The following is a 19,468-nucleotide window of genomic DNA, read 5'->3' on the forward strand; positions in this document are numbered from 1 at the left end:
GGTTAGAAAAACAGAGAGATTAGCTGAGCTGGACTAGTTGGCTGCTGGCTCAGCACGGCTGCAGGTGTGGCACAGCCTGACTCGGCCTGGTCAGCCAAGTAGAGCTCCTGCAGCTGTAAAAATACACACACAGACACTTACAGTACACACATGCACGGATGAACACATTAAGGGCTCACACCATACACTTAAATTCATAAACACACATTGTATTACTATACTTACAAGGGCTGACATTGACTGCATTCATTCCTTGCCCCCCCCCCACCTCAACTTTAACCCTCTTCCCTTCATGTTTGACCTTTAACCTTTACCCTAACTTTGTCCTTATTATAAACTTAACTTTAAGCCCAAGCACTTAGCTAACATAGCTCCTAAATATATCTCCCTGGAGGCTTTTGATGATTTTATTTTTGTGGGGACAATCAGTACACACTCACATTAGAGCTGTAAACTTGGAGACTTGGACTCAAGTCAGACACAAATTTGAGGACTTGACTTAATTGTTAGCTTAAACCAAGTCACTAGAAATAAACTCACTAACTCTCCTGTATGTAACTTGATACACAAATGCTATAAAAGTGTAGTGATGAGTGGGGAAAACAAAGAAAAAAGACCATTGTATGGATTAAACAAATGAGGTAATTAGTCAGCTTTGAAGGTGCTGGTAAGCAGATTTTGTTACAGTTGGATAAAGCTAGGCTAGCTGTTTCCAGTCTTTATGGTAAGCTAAGCTAATAGCTGCTGGTTGTAGCTTCATATTTACCCATACAGACATGAGAGTGGTATCAATCTGCTCATCTAAATCTTGGCAAGAAAGCCGAAGAGCGACATTCCCAATATGTGGAACTAATAGTTTGAAAGTCTCAGCTTTAACCAAACTGCCTTAACACAGTTTTAAATGGAAAACCTTGAGCAAGACACCCGAATTGCTCCCAATGTGTGTGGAGGGAAAAAGTTGCTTTGGACCTGCATACATGGTGTAATGTTGACCTGGAGAGCACAGAGGACAGTTTGAATGCAGTAGATGACAGACTGATGCATGAACATCAAACAGCCCTCTACAATTGGATTAGCCTCTGATTTTTATATTGCTCCACCCGTCTGAGACGCTCTCACTCACCCACACACACGCACACACACAAAAGTACACTCGCAGACCACTGTGCCATGTCATTACCACACTGCTGTGACTCCATAAAATGGGCTGTAAATATAACCAGGCCTCCCAATTAGCTCCACTCACTTTCTCTCCTCTTTCATCTCCCCTTCCCTCTTTCTAACCTCCTCGTTGCTTTCGTCCTAATTTTTCTGTGCTTTCGTCTTTTCCTTTTCATTCTTCCTTCCCTTCTTACCTGTTTATATCGATCTTGTCTACTCGTTTCTCTCTCTCTCCTCTCCCACGTTGATTCCCCCTTTTATATATATATATCTTCTCTCTTCCCCCCAATTTTATTTCACTATATACATCACACAATACCACATCAGAGCAGGATTTGCGCTTCTGTTGTAATATTTGGCTTCATTTCAATGTTTTCTCATTCTCTTAATTTGGATCCCTTTCTCTCCTTTCCAGTAACTTTCCTTAGTTTTTTCTCTTCCTCTCCCATTTCTTTAACAATTGTTTTTCTTTCCGGACTTATTATTTACCTATCTATCTGCCATCTTTCTTTTCTCATCTTCTCAGTCTGTTACTCATGTATTTGTTCCTCTCCGTTATTTTTCTTCCTCTCCTCTGTTTTCTTCTCTCCCTCTCTGCACCCTATGTAATTTGCAGACTGCATAGGGGAAACGGTTGTTTTTAACTCTGAGTTTCTTGCGGCTGACCACGATGTTATATTTAGGCAAGGGCTGGAGTTGGGCCTGAAAATGACTGAGTTCACTAGCAGTGACTATTCTGCCCAGTGTGTGTGTGTGTGTGTGTGTGTGTGTTGGTCTGAGGCTTACCAACCCTATTCAACGCTTGAAGCAGGTCCCACTGAGAACAGGTTTCCTGCAGACAAACAGGGTGCGGCTTCGGTCTGTTCGTGTGTGTTTGTCATTTAGGTTTCCTCTCTGTATCATGGCACAAGCGGATGGGAATGCACAGATGCGGTCGCTGTGTGCAATGACACATGCACACTGCATGCGATGACCAATTTGAGTCAACTGGCAGCTAATGTATGTGTGTCAAGTATGACTAATACAGTTGTGGAAAGGTCCAGTTGTGATTTGGACCATTTATATCTGACTTGATGGGAAGGAGCTTAAATCCAATTTCTGAGTGTTTTACTGGTTATTCAATCTACCAGAGAAGCCCTTGAAATTGTATGTTATCTTATAGGGGATGTTTAATTTAGATTTTAGGAAACTAAGTGACTGATACTCCCTGGTATCCTCCTTCTCCCACAGGCTCTTTCACTCCTCGGACTTTCCTTCTATTTTCATTCTCTTTCTTTTTTGCAATCTTTGTCTTGATTCAAGATCATTCAGCTGGATGTTTTAGTAAACTAGCATGACAGTCTTTATCTCAGTCCGTCCTTTCTTTCTTTGTAGCACGGAGGCGTTCAGTACTGAGCGTGGAGCAAGGGAGGGCGCCACCAAGGTGATGATCGTAGTGACGGATGGAGAGTCACATGACGGGGAGGAGCTACCAGATGCTCTAACGGAGTGCGAGAACAGAAACATCACCAGATATGCCATCGCTGTGAGTACATCTCATCAAGTCTCAATGGGTCACTCTGCTTTAAGAACCTGAAACCTAAAATAATCATAATTTCTGGGTTTTATTTGATGCTCAAAATGTTGATTCGGAAGCTTTTTTCTACAAAGATAAGAGTTCAACTATTGTGGGAAACACACAAACCTAGCTTATGTTATCAATTGGGTGTGTAGAGCATCCCTGACATTCCTCACATATTGTGTGAAAGCGGTATGGTCACCATGTACAGCCTCAAGCAGCCACACAATACCACCATCACTCCCCCAAAATAACATCTCCAAATCGCCAAATGAACCCCTTGGGTGTACTAAAATAGCCGAGCGGGAACAAAAACTCTTCCTTCCCAGCCCCACCCGACCCCCTCAACACATAGACACACACTAAGTGGTGGCATGGTCTTAATGTCAGAGGGGCTGACAGACTCTAGTGGGAGGACTGGTTGCAGACCCTCCCTTCCCCACAAGAGAAGCTGAGGAACCTCCAGACTCCACTGGAACCACAGAGGAGGAGAACATGAGCCAACAGTGGTAAAGAGCCACTATAGAAATATGTCTAGACCGTGAAGATCAGATATACCATCTATGGGTGGAGAAGTTCAGTGTGTATGTTTGGATAGTCCTGATGTTCAAATTATTATACAGCTTGGGTAGTTTGTGCTGTGCTAAAAATCAGTTTGGAAGATTTTCTGTAATAAAAATGCAATACATTCACATTTAAACTATGGTTTGCTGAATTCCACGTAGCGGAGCAAAGCTTTTCATAAGGGTTTGTCCTGCAACAGCTGTTTTATCACACTGGGATCTCATTAAAAAGTCCATCTGTGTCTTCCTGAATCTCTGTCCTTAAAGCATTGGTTCATAAAGCTGACAAGAGATGACCCTGATGAAGACCTCATGCTGAAAGGCTTTAGTCTCCCAATAAAGTTGTTCTTTTATTTGGGTGAACTGACCCTTTAAAATGCTGACATAAAGTTATATTAGGCTTTGGTCTAAATCCTGACCATCTCAGAAAAAACAGGGAGAGGAAAATGGTTTGCAAACCATGAATTGTGTTAAAACGTGTTGTTATGCTCACATCACCATGGGCTACGTAAATAACATCTCTATCTGACATGAGCACAACATAATGCTAGGTCAACAAAAGTTTAATTTGAGAGAAGGAAACAGACAGAGACAGAGAGTCAAGGTATGGGTAGAGCAGAAATTGTATAAGCAGCCTGGATAAAGAAAACAAGAGAGGATGAGGAGGGTTTTGTGGTCGAGTGTTTGCCCAAAACGTCAAAGTGATGACAGGTAAGCACTACTTGTAACAGCAGCCATGTTTTGATGTCGCTCTCTGCGCTGCTGCATGTGTGTGTCAGTTGTGAGTGTGTGTGTGTGTGTGTGTGTGTGTGTGTGTGTGTGCATGTGTGTGTGTGCAGTGAAAATGGCTCACAGGGGATGGCAGAGCTTTCAAAACAAGAGCACGGTCACTAAAAACTGTGTTTTATACATCAGTGCTGGAAGTGTGTGTGTTATTGGGAGAGCAGTTTGCGCAGAGCCATGTATCTACACTTACACTTACTCATTCATATATTCAAATGCCATTGTGTTTCCGAAAAAAGACTTTGTCTTTTCTGTCTTATTCTTTATTCTTCTCTTTCTTTGCTCATGACTATGTAAAAGCAGGCAGCAGTTGGCAGCCTCAGTGGAATTTCTCAGCCTCTATAAGATCTTAATGTACATATTTACATGTAGGCTCTCTTCACGTTACACACTACACCCCTCTCCATCCCCTGCCCTTTGAAAACAGAGGATTTCCTTAGTTTGCTTGGCAGCTGGAGTCACAGTGGGGAGATTCTTGGGTTTGGTTTCTCTTATGGAATTTTCTCATTTGTACTTCAGGCGTTAAGCCACGGGCCACTACTGCTACAGTATATCTTCTGCATCAGTCATCTCTTCACCTCGCAGCTAGGCCTGTGCTCCTCATTTACAAATCTCTGGTGGCCACCATTTCCTCCATCCTTATGTTTTCCAGTCAATTTGTTGCCGTTAGGTATTGCTTAATTACTAGTAAATTACACATGCTGTGTTTATTTTCATTATGTTCCTGCAGTTCCATGTTTCTTATGTGCGACTTTAGAGTGCACAAAGGTGGAGCTGGCCCTCTCTTCTCTTTCCTCAGACTTCAATGGTATCTCTCTTTTGACTGATGAAGACACAGTAGTGTTGAAACGTCAATCAGTATTCTCCAGTCCCTTTTCTTTCCCTTGGAAGTTTGCTGTTCTCAAACTGAGAAGCACCTGATTCAGCTGCATACTGCTGGAAGATCAGTGGAGAACCCTGTTTCACATCTCTTTCTTTCTTCACTGTCCCTCAGAAACATGGAGAAGTAATTGTTCTCATACATGCCAAAAAGTCTGTTTATGCTCTCTGTTTTTCTCGCCCCCTTTCTCTGCATACAGCTTAATCCCTCAATGTTTTATTGCGCTTGTGTTATCTGCTTATTAATTTACCATATTCTCTCTTGAAAGTATTTTTTTCCTTCTCTCTTTCTCTCACGCTGGGTTCCAGGTCCTGGGTCATTACATCCGCCGGCAGCAGGACCCTGAGACATTCATTACTGAGATCAAGTACATCGCCAGTGACCCTGACGACAAATACTTTTTCAATGTGACCGATGAAGCCGCGCTCAATGACATTGTGGATGCCCTGGGTGATCGCATCTTCACTCTGGAAGGTTTGTGATACAGGGAAGGAGGCTGTGGATGAAAGAAAGATGGATAGAAAGAAAGTTGCAGTTCTACTCTATACTGTGTATATATAGTTGTTTTATAGTCCAACTGTCCAACTGAACAAGAGTTGTCATTATAACGTAGTATTAATACTGGGAAATGACCAAATCCAAATGCTGACTCTATTTTATACATATTCTCTGCATCAAAGCACACATTTATTGAAGTCAACTAGAAAAATCATGTGTATAGCCAACTTTAATTAACAGCTTTAGTTTGTCATATTATGTGACTCATCTCTTGGGGAACTATTATCACATAATCACTATCAAATATTGGATTTTTAACATACAACATTATGTAGTAACAATGCCTATTTTAGCTAGTTATTTTTATCACCTGCTTTAACATTTAGTTCTTGTATATATATTATAGGATCATCTGATGTCCTTTTTTAAGGTTTAAGATGTACAACACCCGAATTATATTGAAACTCCCTGCTTTGTAATTCACAGTGTTTACAGTGACACTGTCGGATTACCACATGATTAACAACATATTTTGATTAAGCAATTTGATTGTTACGTCAAGAAACAAACATGAGGATAGAAAACCTGAAAGTAGAGTCTGAGGAAGAAGAGGAAGAATGAAATACAAGAATATGAGACAGAGGTGGAGAAAGAATATTTAAGAGGGTGGAAGAAAGTGAAGGAGGATTGGGCTCATGTGAGAAAATAAATAGTAGTCCTGCAGCGAAAGCAAGAAAAGGAAAGTGTGCAGCTATCACAACAGTTGTGGGAACTTGAGAGTAAGGCTGATGAAAAGCGATGCCACCCTTAAATGTTCAGGGAAATCAGAGAGGAAGGGACAGGAGGAAAGGAAAGGGCGAGGCATGCCCGCGACCTGTGGTCCTCAGGGTGAGCGAGGGAGCTAACGATGCCATCTAGATCAGATCCTGAGAGGGAGAGGAAGGAAGGGAGGAGATGTGTGTAAAGAAACCTGACGATGGAGAATACTGACCTGCTGTCTCTGCCCACTTGCAGGCACGCTGGGCTACAACGAGAGCTCGTTCCACATGGAGATGTCTCAGATCGGCTTCTCCACACACACACTGGATGTATGTCCGGTAGCCGTTCATCCTTATGTGAAGTGCATGTGTTTTATCTGTGTGCCTCATACACGCCCTTCTTCATTCTTTAGGATGGCATTCTGTTTGGGATGGTGGGCGCCTACGACTGGGATGGAGGAGTGTTGAAGGAAGGGACCAACGGAAGCATCATGCCGCCAAGAGAGGCTTTTGAAAGCGAGTTTCCACTGGAGCTCAAAAATCATGCTGCTTATTTAGGTACCCTCACATATGACAGATCATTGTGTGATATTGCTTGGACTGATTTGAAAAGCCCTCTATGGTGGTTCATTCATGAGAAACATAGTACTTGCTGCAGGGCCGAATTAACCCGCATGTGGGCCAAGGCACAAAAATGAGTTGTGGGCCACCTACAAATTAGTTTGGTTATAATTTGATTAGGATTATTTTCTCGATTAATCGATTCATCTTTTTGTCTATAAAATATCAGAAAATAGTGAGAATATCTTGTTACAAGTCCCAAGGTGGCATCTTGAAATTCCTTGTTTTGACTAACAGTCCAAAACCCAAAGACAATCCATTTAATATCACATACAAAATAATTGCTCAACAGTGAACTTGGAGCCCTGAGTGTGAAGTGTTACCTGCTGTGACTGGCTACTTAACAGAAACCTCTTTCAATGTAATAAGCCCCAAAATTCATGTGATCCTTTTCAAAACATCTTTGTTTGCTTATTGTTTATCTTTCAGGTTAATTTTCTTAAAACATAACTTGTGAATGAACTCCTGTTCTGGAGCCAACTCTCATATCACACATGTCAGTGTATAAAAAACACACTGCCCCAGAGTAGGCTGAAGACCTTGAACATGTAACATGATGTGAACATTGACAAAAATACATGGTCAACAACATGTGACACATTACTTAACTCAAGCATGTTTCTCTGCAAGTTGATTTTCATTGTCAAATTGGTCAACAACTGTGGTGAAAGAAACACCAGTATGAATCTTTAACTCTGTATTGAAGGCTGCAGTGTTGGATGATGTGTATTTATTTGTGTGTCCAGGTTACACAGTGTCATCTGTGGTAGTTGGTGACTGGAGGAGGCTGTATGTAGCCGGGGCTCCTCGATTCAAACACAAAGGCAAAGTCATCCTGTTTGAACTCAGTAATGAGGGCGATGTCAACATTGTACAGGCCCTCAATGGAGAACAGGTAACGCTCTCTCTTCATGAGTCTCTCTTCTCCCTTCGGTCACTTTTATTTGTTTATTTGTTGTAGCAGAAAATAGCAAGAATCTAATTTTTCAGAGATTAGAGAAAGAGCTCCACCTTCTGGCAGTAAACTGAAAGGGCATGTGTCTGTCTGTAGATTGGATCTTACTATGGCAGTGAGGTGTGTGGGCTGGATATCGACCAGGATGGCATCACTGATGTCCTTCTTGTCGCAGCTCCAATGTACCTCGGCTCAGGAAACAAGGAGGCTGGTAGAGTCTACATCTACACCCTCAGTGGGGTAAGACAGCATCATTCTTCTCCTCATGGATTATTGTGTAATCATTATGAGAAAACGCAACATTCATCAAATTAGGTTTCCATAACAATGTTCTCAAAAGACTGATAATTCTATCTGTTTTTCATTCTTCCATTTTCCTTCCCTCCTCTTTCTTTTCTCCCAGGAGGAGGTGTTTGTATCTAATGGCACTCTGAAGTCAGATGAAAAGTCCCAGGATGCCAGGTTTGGTTATGCACTGGCAGCTGCTCCTGACCTCAACCATGACGGCTTCACTGACCTGCTGGTGGGAGCCCCGCTGGAGGATGAACACAGGGGGGCTATCTATGTCTACCACGGATACGGTATTTACATCATCCACGATTATAAGCAGGTACTTGTCATTTACCTATAATTACATTTTCACTAGTGTATTTCAGGATTCAATAAAACTCATTCCTGCTTTCGTTTCTGCCTCTCAGCGTATTTCAGGGTCATCGATCTCCCCCTCCCTGAAGTATTTTGGCCGCAGTGTGAGTGCTCGGTTGGACTTGGATGGAGATGAGCTAATAGACTTGGCAGTGGGAGCACAGGGCAACGCTGTGCTGCTCAGGTGGGTAGAGGCAGAGTTTGGAAGGGAGGGGAGGGAATTGCCAGAACAGATTTTATTTTATAGCTGCACGCACTGGGACATAATGAAGCTAGACAACACATTAAATGCATCGCCTATGGCCAGCTAGTTTCCACATTAAAGAAAATAAACCATATTAATTTCTTATGTGGATTCATGTCATCTGCTTTACATTTTTATGGTGTCGCATGGCTAACAATTAAATCCTGTTTCATCATCCACTGTCCCTCCTGTCCCCAGCTCTCGAAGCATAGTCCAGATCAATGTGAGTCTGTCCTTCCAGCCGCACTCCATCAACGTCATTCAGAAGACCTGCCAGAGGGGAAGCAGAGAATCCGCCTGTCTCAATGCCACTGCCTGCTTCACAACCGTCTCCCGCTCCCCGGGATCGCACAGCAACAGCTTTGGTATAATACTTTATTTTTACTTACCCTCTCTAATCCTTATAATTAAGGGCTGCAAGTGTTGTGAATTGGCCAGGCACACAAATAATTAGAATGGGAATTTTCCAACACTCACCATCTGTCCCTATTGCCTGCTCTCTCCTCAGATCTGTGGGTGTCGGCCATGTTGGACGACAGGAAGTTGTCTGCGCGGGCGCTGTTTGACGACAGCTCCCACCGACAGACCCAGCTGGCAGTCCAAGTTCACACAGGACAAACTCTCTGCTACAAACTGCCCTTCCATGTCTATGTGAGTGTCTGTGCACACATCAACCACAAGTTTGACATTAAAACTTCGGACTCTGTTTCATCAGTAACATTTATTTCTGTCTTTGTTGTAGGACACAGCAGATTACATCCGTCCGATTAGCTTCTCACTGCGGTTTAAGATCAACGATACAGAGAGTGGTCCAGTGTTGGATGAAGGCTGGCCAACAACTGTCAAGAAATCTGTGAGTGGCACAACGTTGTCTGTTGTCATAACTAGATTTCCTACTGCATCACATTTCCTCCCCCTTTTCTCCATCAAACATGCTGTCCTCTCCACTTGTACCTCTCCAGATCCAGTTCTTTAAAGACTGTGGTGAGGATGATGTGTGTACCACAGACCTGGTGCTGCAGGCTCATATGGACATCTCTGGGACAAGGTACTGATTTGAGATATTCATATTCCCTTCTCTTTCCCCGTGAGTTTGACAAGATCAGATATCTACTCAGTTGTTTCAGTGAGTTTTCATTGTGTTTTCTCCACAGACAGAAGCCTTATGTGATTCGCAGCCCTCGTAGGCGTCTGGCGGTGGAGGTGCAGCTTCAGAACAGACTGGAAAACGCCTACAACACCAGCCTGACGCTGCACTATTCACGCAACCTGCACTTCTCCAGCCTCAGCATTAGGGTAAACTGCACACATATACTGCACCACGTCTAACCATACACATTTAGACTGATCTACAAACTAACTAACGCACAATTTCTGTTTCTCACTTTTTTTTCTTTTGGTGTAGGAGGATGCCCACTTTAAGATTGAGTGTACAGCGCTTGGTGCCAACAGCCACTCCTGTAACGTCAGCTATCCAGTATTTCGCTCCCAGTCAAAAGTAAGTCCATGCCGAGGAAATAGATCCATCACTGTCTCCACTCAGCCCACTCATACTTCCCTTCCTCCAGGTGAAATGTGTCATTTCAGCAGGCTGTTCTCTCTTTTGTTGGCAGGTTAACTTCATGTTGGAGTTTGAGTTCAGCTGCACATCTCTGCACAGTCGAGTGCAGATGAAGCTTAATGCTGCCAGGTAGCTACTAAAGTGCTGCATACTCCACGCAGTTCACAAATACTGGAAACCTCAATATTGTTTCCACAACAAGAGATTCAAAGTGTACCATCTTCTGTGAAAACCACCTGCATTTCTACAGTGCATCCGGAAAGTATTCACAGCGCTTCACTTTTTCCACATTTTGTTATGTTGCAGCCTTATACCAAAATGGATTAAATTCATTTTTTTCCTCAAAATTCTACACACAACACCCCATAATGACAACGTGAAAAAAGTTTGAGATTTTTGCAAATTTATTAAAAATAAAAAACCTGAGAAATCACATGTACATAAGTATTCACAGCCTTTGCTCAATACTTTGTTGATGCACCTTTGGCAGCAATTACAGCCTCAAGTCTTTTTGAATATGATGCCACAAGCTTGGCACACCTATCTTTGGGCAGTTTCACCCATTCCTCTTTGCAGCACCTCTCAAGCTCCATCAGGTTGGATGGGAAGCGTCGGTGCACAGCCATTTTCAGATCTCTCCAGAGATGTTCAATCGGATTCAAGTCTGGGCTCTGGCTGGGCCACTCAAGGACATTCACAGAGTTGTCCTGAAGCCACTCCTTTGATATCTTGGCTGTGTGCTTAGGGTCGTTGTCCTGCTGAAAGATAAACCGTCGCCCCAGTCTGAGGTCAAGAGCGCTCTGGAGCAGGTTTTCATCCAGGATGTCTCTGTACTTTGCTGCATTCATCTTTCCCTCTATCCTGACTAGTCTCCCACTTCCTGCCGCTGAAAAACATCCCCACAGCATGATGCTGCCACCACCATGCTTCACTGTAAGGATGGTATTGGCCTGGTGATGAGCGGTGCCTGGTTTCCTCCAAACGTGACACCTGGCATTCACACCAAAGAGTTCAATCTTTGTCTCATCAGACCAGAGAATTTTGTTTCTCATGGTCTGAGAGTCCTTCAGGTGCCTTTTGGCAAACTCCAGGCGGGCTGCTATGTGCCTTTTACTAAGGAGTGGCTTCCGTCTGGCCACTCTACCATACAGGCCTGATTGGTGGATTGCTGCAGAGATGGTTGTCCTTCTGGAAGGTTCTCCTCTCTCCACAGAGGAACTCTGGAGCTCTGACAGAGTGACCATCGGGTTCTTGGTCACCTCCCTGACTAAGGCCCTTCTCCCCCGATTACTCAGTTTAGATGGCCGGCCAGCTCTAGGAAGAGTCCTGGTGGTTCCGAACTTCTTCCACTTACGGATGATGGAGGCCACTGTGCTCATTGGGACCTTCAAAGCAGCAGAAATTTTTCTGTAACCTTCCCCAGATTTGTGCCTCGAGACAATCCTGTCTCGGAGGTCTACAGACAATTCCTTTGACTTCATGCTTGGTTTGTGCTCTGACATGCACTGTCAACTGTCGGACCTTATATAGACAGGTGTGTGCCTTTCCAAATCATGTCCAATCAACTGAATTTACCACAGGTGGACTCCAAATAAGCTGCAGAAACATCTCAAGGATGATCAGTGGAAACAGGATGCACCTGAGCTCAATTTTGAGCTTCATGGCAAAGGCTGTGAATACTTATGTACATGTGATTTCTTAGTTTTTTATTTTTAATAAATTTGCAAAAATTTCAAAAAAACTTTTTTCACATTGTCATTATGGGGTGTTGTGTGTAGAATTTTGAGGAAAAAAATTAATTTAATCCATTTTGGAATAAGGGTGTAACATAACAAAATGTGGAAAAAGTGAAGCGCCGTGAATACTTTCCGGATGCACTGTATAACCCTCTGGTTCTTTTACAGTGACAGTGTGGAGCGAGACGACACTTTGGGGGACAACAGTGTTCAGCTGCAGAGTTTTGTTCAGTATGAACCGGACTTGTTTGTGAGCAGGTGTGTGTGTGTGTGTGTGTGTGTGCGGCACACTCTATTCAACAATCTGATGTTTTAGATTTTTTAAAAACATTTTGTATTCATGTGTTTTCTTTCCTGTTTTTCTGTGCAGTGACTCTAATTTGAACCGATATGAGGTCCATCCCACTCGGACAGTGTCGGAGGCAATTGGACCAGAGTTCCACACACACCTCAGGGTAAAGCTATGGCTCATATGCTTCAAGTTACTGTAAAGAACCCGAGTAAATAACATAAATGAGTCATCATCATGAGGCAACATTAGAGCTTTTTTTTCGTTTGTGTTTGTAGCTGCAGAACCTCGGCTGTTACTCTGTGAGTAATCTGGAGCTCAGGTTGCATCTGCCCTCTGTGGCTGCAGGAGACAGTGTCTTTATGACTGTCACTGATGTCTTTTCATACAACGTGAGTAGCGCTGCTGCGTGAGTGTTTGTGTCTCTATTTTAGATCATATCTGACAGATTTAAATTGCCCTGTAGGCCACAGGGGTGAACTGCAGCGTGCTGAGTGATCTGCCCCAGCTGAAGGTCAGACAGAGAGATGTACGCTCCCTTCATCCCGAAGACATGATGCAAAATGACATACTGGTAAGGCCCCTGGTGGCACAGCAGCTACTGAACACTGTGCAGCATCAGTATACACATTAACATGCTGTTTGTTTGTATCTCTGTGTTTAGAACTGCAGCAGGTCATGGTGCACTGAAGTCGTGTGTGAAGTCCAGCAGCTTCTAAGAGGGCAGGCTGCCGTCATTCGAGTCAGCCGCCGAGTTCATGATGATTTTTTCAGAAAAGTGAGTCACACAACAGCACACAGACGCTCATTTCAGCCCAATTTTTCTGTCCTATGACACAAATATTGGTCATCACCTCTGTGTCTGTTTTTGTAGGCCAAATATAAGTCAGTGAGGATAATAGGTGCCTATCGCCTCGCAGCTCAGGAGACTAACCTCATCACTCTGGGCACAGGGACAGTCTGGAGGGAGGTAAGAAGACTATAGCAGGATGTTGTGTAGCAGAATGGGAATTTTCTTTCTCTAATCTCTTCATTCATCTGTTTTTCTGTAGACTGTACTGGAGGTGCTGAAGGGCCGAGCTATTCCCATTTCACTGTGGATTCTGATTGGTAGCATCATTGGAGGCTTGTTGCTACTGGCCCTCATCATTTTCATACTATGGAAGGTATTTTCATGCTCAACTTCTAATTTCTTCAGGAAAATGAATGTGTTGTGGACAGAAAATCAATCTCTATCTTGCTTCTCGTCAGCTGGGATTCTTCGCACGCAAACAGAGAGGAGAGGATGAGAACCATGAGGACTGATCACAACTTTTGCTGCCATGACAACAGTCTTTTGCCATGATGACTACCACATGAGCTGAGTCCACCTCATGCCAGGCACAGAGATAGTCCTGGGATTGAACTCGACACGCAGATGCAACAGGGACCTCTTGGACCAAAGAGAGGCTCACAGGGGTCCAACAAAAATGCACTACCCACTATTTCCAGGGTGGGGAGCACTTATGTAAATAATCTTTTTCTAATTCTAAAAGGAAAAACCAAAGTGTATTAAACCACAATTCTTCTATTTAATATACAGACATCTTCATGGTTTCATTTCAAACGATCACTTTGTCCTCTGTTTGTCTTACAATTTTGTGTTTGTTTTTAAATGAAATTAAAACTGTTGAAAAGAAATATTCTTGTGCTCAGTTTATTCATTTGCTGATGCATCATCATAAAATAATCTATTGAGATTTTAGATCACTCCAAACTGAAACAATCCAGTGATATTAACTATAAAACAGCCTTCATACACAAAAGCCTGTACATCTGACTCTCAGCTTGGAGGTATGGCCGTGGAGTTGATGTACGATTCCAGTAGAAAGATGGTTTCATCTACCTGGTTCTCTGCTGAATCTAACCTGGAGGGTAAAAGAACAACAGTGAAAATAGTAACACCAACAGACCAAAGAGAACGGAAAAGGGAATTGTAGTTTTGTTTTCTGCTCTTACTTGTTGATATGAAGCCGTAAGGCCTCCAGCTGTTGCTTTTCAGAAGCAGTGATCATCTCCTCAACCTCAGTCAGCTGTTCAGGCTCGGCCCCGCTGGCCTGCAGAGACGCCAGAATGGCCTCAATTCGCTGGGATTTCTCCAGCAGACGCCTGTCAGTCAAGCAGAAAACCAATCGACAGTTGATCTGTGACACTGTGTAAGCTAGACAACTTTTAAAGACGATTGTGTGAAATGATCTGGCTTGCAGGGGCTGTGAGACACAGAAAACATGGAGACATGCAGTTATGAAAAACTCACTTGCTCTCTTTGCTCTCAAACAGGCGTCGCTCTACGAGGTTGGCTACTGTCTGCCAGAAGAGAAAAATGTCCAGAGATGAGACATTACTGAAGGCAAAACAAGCATGGAAGACATAAAAAAAAGCATGCCATTAGTAGTCGTCTTCTATCCAGAGCTCCGAGGGTTACAGTATGTTCATTGTTTTACCTTGTAGCAGTTCTGAAGCAGCATTCGTGCAGTTGGGAGTTGGTTGACGGTGTAAAGATAGAAGGTACGAGAGGGAGCATAGTCAGGAGTCTTTGGGATTTCCTGAAGAGTAAAAAAATATGGCTGTTCAGAGAGAATGGGTGGGTAGATTAAAGAATAAGAACTAGGGCTGCTCCCTCAAATTTGATGACTTAAATCATCTAAATGTGTCCATTCAAACAATCAATATATCAGTGAAATTGCCAAATGGGTACTTTATTGAATTCCCCCTCAGTCATTGTCCACAGAAAGACACAAAATAAAAGATTAGGCTACGGTGCTTTACAAGTCTAGTTTTTAAAATATCTCATTCACTTAGTGCATCTTAAAAGTGTGCCAAATAATTTTCAAAGTAGGTTTTTGGATCAGATTTTTTTGGATTACTCCTATGTTCCCGGCACTCATGTTAATACACTGAGATAATTGGCCTGAAGAGACTTGAAACTTGCTTTAAATCAATCAGTGATCAGTATGTCCTATTGCTTTTGTCAAAGTTACAAATAATTTGTAGCACCAGTTAAGAGGGAGAAATGTTTTAGAAGCTCTTCCATGTTGTGTTTAAATGTTTGCGGAAATGAAGAGAAAAATCATTCATCAATCTAAAACCTTTAGTCGGCTTTGGATACAATCCATCATCCTTTCTCACTAAGACCTGTTGAATCAGTTCAGAGTTTAAATTTTCTGAGTTGGGTAATCGCTTAGTGAGAACACATAAATGCAAAGAGAGGAATTGTGAAAGCATCTTCACATGTCAGGCTTGTACCTGTAGCTGGACCAGGTTCTGTGAAAGCAGCGTGTAGAGCATGTCTTTAGCCTCTTTGGCTGGAATCATGGCAAAATCCTCCACCTGCTTCTGCTCCAGGTGACGTTTCCTTAGCAACAGACGGAAGATGCGAGCGGATCGGGATCCAAATCTGATGACAGATTAAAAAAGTGATTGAATTAATGAGTTTCTGATGATAGGAAAATCACACGCATATATAACTAAAAAGACACACTCACTTACCTCTCCTGTACTACAGACTCAAGCGTGGCCCGAGCTAGATTGGCCAGCGCTCTGTGCAGATCTGAGAGGTGAGTTAAGAAAAGCATCCATGCCTTGTGTTTCATGAATTAAATGGCACATGCTCAGGACCCTCTAAATTAAAAAGGATACTGACGACGTACATCCCTCCTCCGCTTTCACCAGCCTTACCCACAAACTCCATCTAGGAAAAGAAAAGGACAAGTAGATCTAAAAAAGATCTTATGGATTAAAAATGAAGCTGTGGAAATGTGATGTGCCTTGCAGAGGTCATACGGGATCATCAACCAGTAGCGTGAGGTACTGGTCTAAGATGGGTCTGGCGATGTTGTAACTACTTGGGAGGGACCTGAAGATCTCGTTGGCTGAGAGGGGCTTTGTGCAGGTGGCTATGGGCGAAGTTGTCACCTCACTCATCCTCAGCATGGTCCTCACTATCTCACTGCTGGTCTGAGTTATTAAGATGAAATGATTTAGAAAGACAACCATTATAATCATAAACACCCACAATAATAGTTGGTCCTAGTGTAGAAAACAGTTAAGATAGGAAAATCAATACTACTCTCATATCGGCAGAGGAAATATGAAGCTACAGCCAGCAGCTGATTAGCTTTGCTTAGCATAAAGACTGGAAACGGGGGGAAACAGCTAGTCTGACTCTGTCTAAAGCAAACACAATTTGCCTACCAGCACCTCTAAAGCTAACCTGTTTGTTTAACCTGTACAAAAACTTAAAATGACAATTGTGTGTATTTTTTGGCCGGACACAGTGACCTCTTGGAGTCTTATCATCACCGTGAATGTTGCCAGGCAAACAGTGGATAAGATGTTAATTAGTGACATGCCATAACCTGTTAATTAGTGAGCTTTTAATGTTTTTTGGATTTTATTTGTGCACAGACCAAGGCTAGCTGTTACCCCTTTTTTCCAGTCTTTATGCTAAGCTAAGCTAACCAGCTGCTGGTTGCTTCATATAACAGACAAATATGGGAGTGGTAACAATCTTCTCATGTAACTCTCTGAAAGAAAGCGAATAAGCATATTTCCTATTCCTTAAATAATACATTTTAAGCATCCTTATGTAAACCTGACCTGGTCCAGTTTGTTGGCTACAGCACTGATGATGGCCTGGTCTCTGAAGTGGAGATGGAACCTCTCAAAATTCACCTGCCAGTAAATCCCCTCATCACCATGTGTCTGAGCATAAGAGATAAGAGACAGACACATAGATATTATATGATTATATGTAAGGAACAGGGAAATTAAGGGGTAATTGGAGTTTTAAAAGTGTAACTAACGTGTTCCAAACACCCACCTCTGAATCCATTTTAGCCTTCTTTGCATTCCTTTGGTCATCTCCATCCTCACTGGAGAGTTGGCGTTTGCCTCGCCCTATGAGTGTCACATGAGGTACCCTGTAACAGTCGGGGAAGCTCTCTGGTGTGGGCGGGGCGGTACTAACAGGGGCAGCAGGAGCACCAGGGGTAGCGGCGGTTGCAGGGGTAGCTGGAGTAGCACTGTCTGTTGTTCCTGCTGCCGCCATTGGAGGGCATCGCTGAAGAAAATGGGTCTCCACCAGTTTCGAGAAGGCATTAGTTACTTCACTGTAATCCATGCTGCGACCCTCTAGAACAACAGAACAGACAAAGAGAGAATTTATGTTGTAGTTATTTTGGAGCATGTTTGTTTGATTGACAGGTGTTACATGGTGGTTTCCACTAAGTCTTTCCTCCCCTTTGACCAAATTTGGATTTTTTGGCCCCAGTAACTGCGGAGATGGCAGCGAGTGGTAGACCCAAATCTAGGCTTCCAAACGTGCCTTCACAAAACTGTGGGAGACATGGAAGCTTTTTTATAGTCTTCAATTGATACAGAAGCTGAGATACTGACCCTCCATGTTCTGTGTGAGGCGGTCGGCGACTGTCTTAACCGTGCTACTCATGGTCATGTCACCCCTCTGTAGTAACTCCTCTATGATTAGCTCTCCGGTGTCACCGTACAGGGTTTTGGCGGTGTAGATGTAGCGTGGGTATCGCAGAATTCTCAGAATCCGATCACTACTGGTCCGATACTCTGTGGGGCTCCCCGCACCTTTACGGCCTGAGCTATACACACAGACCCCATGCTGCACAAGCACACACAGGGACTTCTTTACCTACAGTGAGACAGAAAAAGGGAGGGTGCTTTACCATCATTACTTCCTTTACATGCACACAAAAACCAGATTACTAATCAAATTAAGGCAGAAAATGTATTTGTATATTGTACATATCCTATTAGCATCTATTGTGCTTCTCTTAGTAACAGCAGTGCTGTCAGTAATCAGATTCCTGTACTAAAATAATCCTAAGTCTACCTTATTTGCACTATTGTATAAAAAAAAACTACCACGTAAATGTGCTGATTGTTATGCTATTATTCTCCCTGGCACTGTTTCCCGTATGACACAACCGGCAGCAACATTACTTTCCAACATGGTGGTAAAAATCACAGCTAAGGCTATTAATGGCCATGTAATCAGGTTTCTGGAGCAGGAACCTACCTGTAATATAAAGGGTTACCAGGTTTTGCATTTAAACTGATAATGCAAAAAACTACTACTGCACTATTGCTGCAAATGTGGAATAATCAGTGTATGTAAATGTACTGCATATTACTCCTAGAATGACTTGACTGTCCAGCAATGTAACCACAAAGGCTGGACTTCTAAACGCTGCGTGAAAATGCTGAGAAGCAGTGGATATAATATTAAATACATAATGTATAATAATATTTCCATGGTGTGAAGTAGAAACAGTCTAGAAACAGTAAGTGTAGGAGTGGTACCAGGTCCAGTGAGATGCCCAACTCATGAATGATGGTTCTTAAATTCTGTGCTCCACTTCTGAGCAGGTGTGTTCCCACTTTCTCCACCACTTCTCCAAAGTGCTCCTGCAGCAGGAGAGCACACAGACGCACCTCCTGGGCAGTCATCTGCACAGACAAACACACAGCAACACGCACATGAAGAAAGGACTCACATCTAGGCTCATTACTACTACTACTTAAAAATACAAACAGAAATGATCAATTTGCATCACTAATTGTTGTGCATATGACAAATAAAGAACTTGATAAAGAACTCGACTTGATATAGATGTAGGTCACTTCCAATATAAGAAAAACAACGAACACATTCCTGGGTTCAATTATGCCCATTCCTTACTTGTATCTTCTAATAAAGTATATCAATAAGTTTACTGCTAATGTGCTGAAATAAACTGTACAGAAACTTCTGCTTGGCAGTGTAGGTATATAAATGTCAGTGTTTGTCACACACAGTGACAATGTAAACAGAAGACTACACAGAGGTGTTCGGCGTGCACACACACGCACAATTACCACTAATGTCAGCAATACCTTGACTAGTTTAAAAGAATAAAAAAGGCTAATAAATACGTAAAAACAAGCATAGCTACAAGTGAACGTTGTGCTGACCAAACAGGCTGAACACTTTGCATACCAGCTAGCTAATGGATAACGTTTACACCTGAACATTATGTCATCCAAAAAGTCTGCGACTTCACTATTTTTCACAAACCTTTCCGACAGTCAGGTTTCTTGACAGAGGCAACCCTTGTTTTTAAGCATCCCACAGGTCGACGACTAAACACATGCGGCTTCTCTTTGA

At 42.8% G+C, this 19,468-nt stretch overlaps 2 protein-coding genes across 2 annotated transcripts in view; one reads left to right on the forward strand and one right to left on the reverse strand.

Annotated features, from left to right (window-relative positions):
• The window catches only part of itga10 (integrin, alpha 10), a 25,995-nt gene extending 12,107 nt beyond the window's left edge, over positions 1-13,888 (forward strand). Inside the window, exons 8-30 of the mRNA XM_070912415.1 lie at positions 2,536-2,686; positions 5,254-5,419; positions 6,458-6,531; positions 6,615-6,759; positions 7,569-7,717; positions 7,874-8,017; positions 8,181-8,387; positions 8,476-8,606; positions 8,865-9,031; positions 9,175-9,317; positions 9,409-9,519; positions 9,629-9,714; positions 9,821-9,962; positions 10,072-10,164; positions 10,280-10,356; positions 12,132-12,221; positions 12,334-12,418; positions 12,531-12,644; positions 12,719-12,826; positions 12,917-13,030; positions 13,127-13,222; positions 13,305-13,418; positions 13,504-13,888. Of these exons, the coding sequence (XP_070768516.1) occupies positions 2,536-2,686; positions 5,254-5,419; positions 6,458-6,531; positions 6,615-6,759; positions 7,569-7,717; positions 7,874-8,017; positions 8,181-8,387; positions 8,476-8,606; positions 8,865-9,031; positions 9,175-9,317; positions 9,409-9,519; positions 9,629-9,714; positions 9,821-9,962; positions 10,072-10,164; positions 10,280-10,356; positions 12,132-12,221; positions 12,334-12,418; positions 12,531-12,644; positions 12,719-12,826; positions 12,917-13,030; positions 13,127-13,222; positions 13,305-13,418; positions 13,504-13,557 (2,761 nt within the window). The 3' untranslated portion in view covers positions 13,558-13,888. The remainder of the gene's footprint in view (positions 1-2,535; positions 2,687-5,253; positions 5,420-6,457; positions 6,532-6,614; positions 6,760-7,568; positions 7,718-7,873; positions 8,018-8,180; positions 8,388-8,475; positions 8,607-8,864; positions 9,032-9,174; positions 9,318-9,408; positions 9,520-9,628; positions 9,715-9,820; positions 9,963-10,071; positions 10,165-10,279; positions 10,357-12,131; positions 12,222-12,333; positions 12,419-12,530; positions 12,645-12,718; positions 12,827-12,916; positions 13,031-13,126; positions 13,223-13,304; positions 13,419-13,503) is intronic.
• polr3c (polymerase (RNA) III (DNA directed) polypeptide C) lies at positions 13,802-19,465 on the reverse strand. The gene is made up of 13 exons (XM_070912416.1): positions 19,379-19,465; positions 18,625-18,771; positions 17,689-17,953; positions 17,114-17,424; positions 16,891-16,995; positions 16,075-16,248; positions 15,931-15,982; positions 15,781-15,841; positions 15,538-15,688; positions 14,736-14,837; positions 14,549-14,598; positions 14,251-14,400; positions 13,802-14,159 (listed from the first exon to the last, which is right to left on the reverse strand). Exons 2-13 carry the CDS (start codon positions 18,769-18,771, stop codon positions 14,075-14,077), a joined length of 1,653 nt encoding a protein of 550 aa, XP_070768517.1. The 5' UTR covers positions 19,379-19,465; the 3' UTR covers positions 13,802-14,074.
• Positions 19,466-19,468: the final 3 nt, after the last annotated feature.

This window comes from Enoplosus armatus, chromosome 9 (assembly GCF_043641665.1).
Source record: "Enoplosus armatus isolate fEnoArm2 chromosome 9, fEnoArm2.hap1, whole genome shotgun sequence".
Classification (NCBI taxonomy): Eukaryota; Metazoa; Chordata; class Actinopteri; order Centrarchiformes; family Enoplosidae; genus Enoplosus; species Enoplosus armatus.

What these genes read in the sequence shown, in the direction of transcription:
- polr3c (XM_070912416.1), bottom strand. Translation starts at nt 18,771, where the DNA reads ATGACTGCCCAGGAGGTGCGTCTGTGTGCTCTCCTGCTGCAGGAGCAC. An exon ending in CCTCACACAGAACATGGAGG is followed by an intron (nt 17,425 to 17,688) that starts GTCAGTATCTCA and finishes CTGTTGTTCTAG; the next exon opens with AGGGTCGCAGCATGGATTAC. An exon ending in TAGCCAACAAACTGGACCAG is followed by an intron (nt 16,249 to 16,890) that starts GTCAGGTTTACA and finishes TTAATAACTCAG; the next exon opens with ACCAGCAGTGAGATAGTGAG.